Source organism: Hyposmocoma kahamanoa, unplaced genomic scaffold (assembly GCF_003589595.1).
Source record: "Hyposmocoma kahamanoa isolate Upper Pololo Valley unplaced genomic scaffold, ASM358959v1 84, whole genome shotgun sequence".
NCBI lineage: Eukaryota > Metazoa > Arthropoda > Insecta > Lepidoptera > Cosmopterigidae > Hyposmocoma > Hyposmocoma kahamanoa.
Genome location: NW_020654229.1, coordinates 2,489,119 through 2,493,716, shown reverse-complemented (window position 1 = coordinate 2,493,716; position 4,598 = coordinate 2,489,119). Strand labels below are relative to the sequence as shown.

Genomic DNA, 4,598 nt, shown 5'->3' with positions numbered 1-4,598 from the left:
ATTTACTCAAATATTTTATATGCCCGTAAAAATATACATAATTTAAATAAGAAAGAAGATATCCATAATATTAACCTTAGAGCTAAGTCCGGAGTATATATTAAGTTTATCATTTCCTAAGTTTAAAAACTACATTAAAACTATTTTGATCGAAAAATCATATTACAAAATTGAAGACTACGTGTTAGATAAAGATGTATGGAAAGACGACATGGCTCCAGAATCCACCCAAATTTGATTCAAAGTGTATTCCATAGCATTTAAGTTTATTTGAAAAGAGCAATCCCTAGAGTTTCTTGCTCGTTCTTCTCAGGGAGGTCAGCGTAGTGAACGAGCAGTAGCTTAAATGTGACGTTTTCAAGTGTAAATTTATTTTACCTATGGAATAAATAATCTTTGACTTTGACTTTGACTTTGAAAACTCCTAGCAGTACAAAATTTAAAATTTTTGGTTAAATATATAAATACAGCCATTAAATTTTAACTTATTACTAAAGGTAGGTTATTACTTAATGTACACTCCGCATATTAGCTTGGTGCGGCAAGCGAACAGCTAGCTAGGTGAAGACTGAAAATCAGCAATGCTGAGTCTTTAGCCTTTTTGTCCACATCACTCAATTGTTTTCTTTTTCTATTCGGTTTTTAAGTATTATGTTCCTTATGTTTTGCGGAGAAATAAATACCTTTTTATTTTTATTTATTTTTAAATATAAATAGACAACAATAGATAGAAATATACATTTATTATATACTATTAGGGCGGGTTGTCAATTTAGTAAATATTTTTAAATTTTTAGAATACACAATTGTTTGCAGTTGTTGTGATTATTATCGCACACAATTTTGTTTTCTCTTATCTTTTTTTAACCTAATACGCAATCAAATATTGACCAGTTTAGTAATTTAAAAAAAAACATGTTATAGACCGAATTTTTGTTGAATGTCAGATTGTTTCATTATCATGATATTCAATTTTTTTGTGAAATTACTCCACTATTTTGTTATAATTATTAAACAAAGGTCGGACACTTAGAAAAAATTCACTTCAATCCAGTTAAATTCGAGCCAACGCCTGCCAGCAAACCGTGGCAGACGCTATGTTAACTAAACCACAGAACGAACCAACGAACCTCACGAATTTTTCCATGTGCTTGTTAACGCTTTAACGGATTTTTTGCCGTGTCGCCTTTTCTAAGTGTCCTATCTTTGTTTAATAAATATGTCATAGATCAGTTTTCAGATTATTGTTCAACATATTTGTATGCCTAATGTATAGCCTTATACAGTGAAGCTAGAGGTATACTTATTTGCTTTAATATCAACTTCTATACAACCTGCGTTTTTGCACAAATAAATGAACGCTTTCCTAATTGTTACTATTTCTGGGTAAAATCGTGCACTAAGATATTATGAAATTGAATATCACGTCAATCTTACTGTCTATGTAATTGCAGAACCTGCGCGACAACGACGGCCGGTCACTGTCCTCTTCGCAGTTTTCGCTGCAGCAGGCCGCCGACGGCAACGTCGTGCTTGTGCCTAAGATGCCGCAACATCCTGGTTAGTATATATTATATAGTTATATATTATTATCAATGGCCGCGAAAAGATGTTACACAATATAACTATAGCTACAATGAGCGACATAGAGTTGTTCAAACCATCAAATATTAATTATTTTTTCGAATTCCGGACTTCCGGAAATGGTTTTATGCATCGTAAGACAAAGCTACTGACCTAGGAAATCGGAAGTTGGATTTGAAAGTAATTCTAATAGCGCCATGTAAAAAATGCAGTAGATAACTGATCTTTTACCAAAGCAGAGAATGAAAAAATAACGAGAACGTTCACTCCTCCCCTTCCTAACTTTAGTTACCGCAACACTCCCCCCATATTGACGGAACGGCAACAAGGCTGTCAGTTATCTACTGCATTTTTCTACATGGCAACATTATTTTAAAATCCAACTCGACTCTCTAGGTCAATAGTTTGTCCTACGGTGGTGGTGGTGGTTTTAACAGCTCCAAGTCGCTCCTTGTAGCTATGTATTTACATGTGTCTACATATAGCACTGTTAATTTTATAGTGTATTAACTCAAAAAGTGTATTTTGTCGAAATCCACAAAAAAACGAATTACTTGCTTCCCGTGAAAGATCTGTGTAAATTTATGTATAGATTATTTTCTACTTGCCAAATGTACATATTTAAAAGTGAAAGAGAAAAAATAATTTCATATTTTTGAATAAGAACTATTTTGGCCAGAACTAGCTCACATAAAGCGTGTCTCATTTTGAGTTAAGTAGTTAAGTAGATATCTTTTAGTTGTTTTTGTACAGTATTCTAGCGACGGTTTTTTTGACGTGTAGAGGATCCAATTTTCCGTGCAACAATAGCATAATCTTAAATTTCACATATTTTGAGTTATAACACTATTGTAATAGCAGTGCGATATGTGGAACACCTCTTTCCGACCATTGATTATCATACATCCAAAGATCGAACAAACACAGAGAAAAGTTCTTTCAATCCAACTGAGATGTCGCGTACACCCTTTCTGCAAAATACTGATGATATATCAACAGCAATTCACGGGGAAAAAGTGAACTGTAAGCAGTCCTTAAAACCTAAACACGCTCACAAGAAAGATCTACGAAATGTCGCTTACGCCCTTTCTACGAAAAGGGCTACGACACACCCACAATATGTCCTTCAAATTGTAATGCGAATTAAAGCCTTTTAATTTAAATTAAGAAAAGATTCACAATTTTTTTTTTTTCAGATCACCCAATGAACAGAAGTTCGGAAGACGAAATGGACCGCAAACAGTGACCACCGCTCCCCGCACAGTCCCTGCACCTCGCACCCGCGAGATGGTTCTCTGACAGTCTGTGAAATCACTTTTCTAACCGTGTCTATTTTTGTCTACTTGTATATTTCGTCTATATAGACAGACATACAAATAACCACAGAAGCAATCTACAATTTCTAACTTTGTCTAATTGATGACAGTTGACATTTGTTTTGTACACTATGTCTATATATTTATATAGACATTGTATACATGCATTAGTTAATTAACTACGGTATATACATAGTATATTATTGTATACAAATCAGTACCATACTGACAGTATGTAAAATTAACATTTCTAATGTTGTCTATTTTTATGTCTACTGTCTATTTGTGTATTACAGATGATAATAAATGTAAAATAGGATAAGGTTGTATACAAGCTGTCTTCAATTGAAGTGCTGTAGTGTTTTGTCTGAACGTGGTGAAGGATTTGGGAGACCCTCGCCACGTTCCGGCATTTAAAAAAAAAACATTTTAAGGTCTAACATAACTTGTACGCCTTTATATTAATTTAGCCGAGAAAGTAAATGGACTGTCAAGTCATTTAGATTGAAGATATCATCTCAAAAAAATATGTGATAAGAGATAAAAAAATTCCATTTTTTTATAGTTTTCTGTGTAGATTAATTTCAATATTTGATTTTTACATTGTTGTCTACATGAGGAGGTCTGTGCTCAATAGCGGACACACTATATAGCACTTTTATTATATGCACCATTAAAATTTCGCTTTAAATCACACAAAACAACTGTTGAATGTGACATGTCAATTATCTCGTTTCAAAATATGACACGTTACTTATATCTTCAAATATGACGCGTGACTTATGTCATTTCGAATATGCCACGTCAAATTTAACCTGTGCAAAGCTAACAAAACAATGTCAATGGCTACAACTTGCATTGATTTTCTCTGAACCGCCTTATGGTTTAGTGACAACAGTGTACTTATCAAATTTAGTTTTTTGGGTTCGCATAGTTCTTTTTAGAATAATTAACAAGGTAACACGTTTATTTATTGGCTCCGTGCGGTAATAACGCCCTGACTAAAAGCAATTTAGCATTCGTCTTCAAAATGAACCCTACCGGGAATTGACTCCTTTATGTCCTTGTAATATTAAGAATATCACAATTTATTACTTACAATGATATTCAATTTTTTTTGCGAAATTACTCCACACGTTTGTTACAATTATTAATACAAAAATCTAATATTAAGAAAACATCCAAACTTGGCTAAGTGATGAAAAACTTTCATAGATTTCTCACAATGGCGCCATTGTGAGAAATCTACGGCAGAAAAAATCTACCACAAACACATAGAAAGATTCTTTATGTCTGCTGGTTCGTTCCGTAGCTCAGTTTGGAGAGCGTCAGGCACGGTGTGCTGAAGGCAATGGTTTTGCAGGATTTTTTCTTAGTATTGGAGCTTTGCATACTTATTATTATGTCACATTTGATTACAAAATTTGTGGCGCTGGCAATACGCGCGGAGCTAATATTCGTGTTTTAAATTCTTTAGAATGACAAGGAACTTAACGACAAATGGAAATAAAAAATATTTTTCTTCGCGAAATTTTCAAATAATTGTGACAGTGAAAATATAATTCGTAAATATAATAATTATCTCATGCAACTTTATTACACGAAGCCGTGAAGGAAAACAGTATAAAAGCATACAAAGCAAGCGTTGGCGATTTCTCTGAGTGGCACTGCAACTGTTATGGATACGCGTGTCGCTTA

The 4,598-nt window shown here is 33.6% G+C and overlaps 1 protein-coding gene across 3 annotated transcripts in view; it reads left to right on the top strand.

Annotated features, from left to right (window-relative positions):
• The window catches only part of LOC113234474 (segmentation protein cap'n'collar-like), a 94,195-nt gene extending 89,862 nt beyond the window's left edge, over nt 1-4,333 (top strand). For all 3 annotated transcript variants that reach the window (XM_026469800.1, XM_026469801.1, XM_026469799.1), the window contains exons 16-17: nt 1,455-1,560; nt 2,781-4,333. In XM_026469800.1, coding sequence (XP_026325585.1) covers nt 1,455-1,560; nt 2,781-2,830 — 156 coding nt within the window. In that variant the 3' untranslated portion in view covers nt 2,831-4,333. The remainder of the gene's footprint in view (nt 1-1,454; nt 1,561-2,780) is intronic.
• The last annotated feature ends 265 nt before the right edge of the window (nt 4,334-4,598 follow it).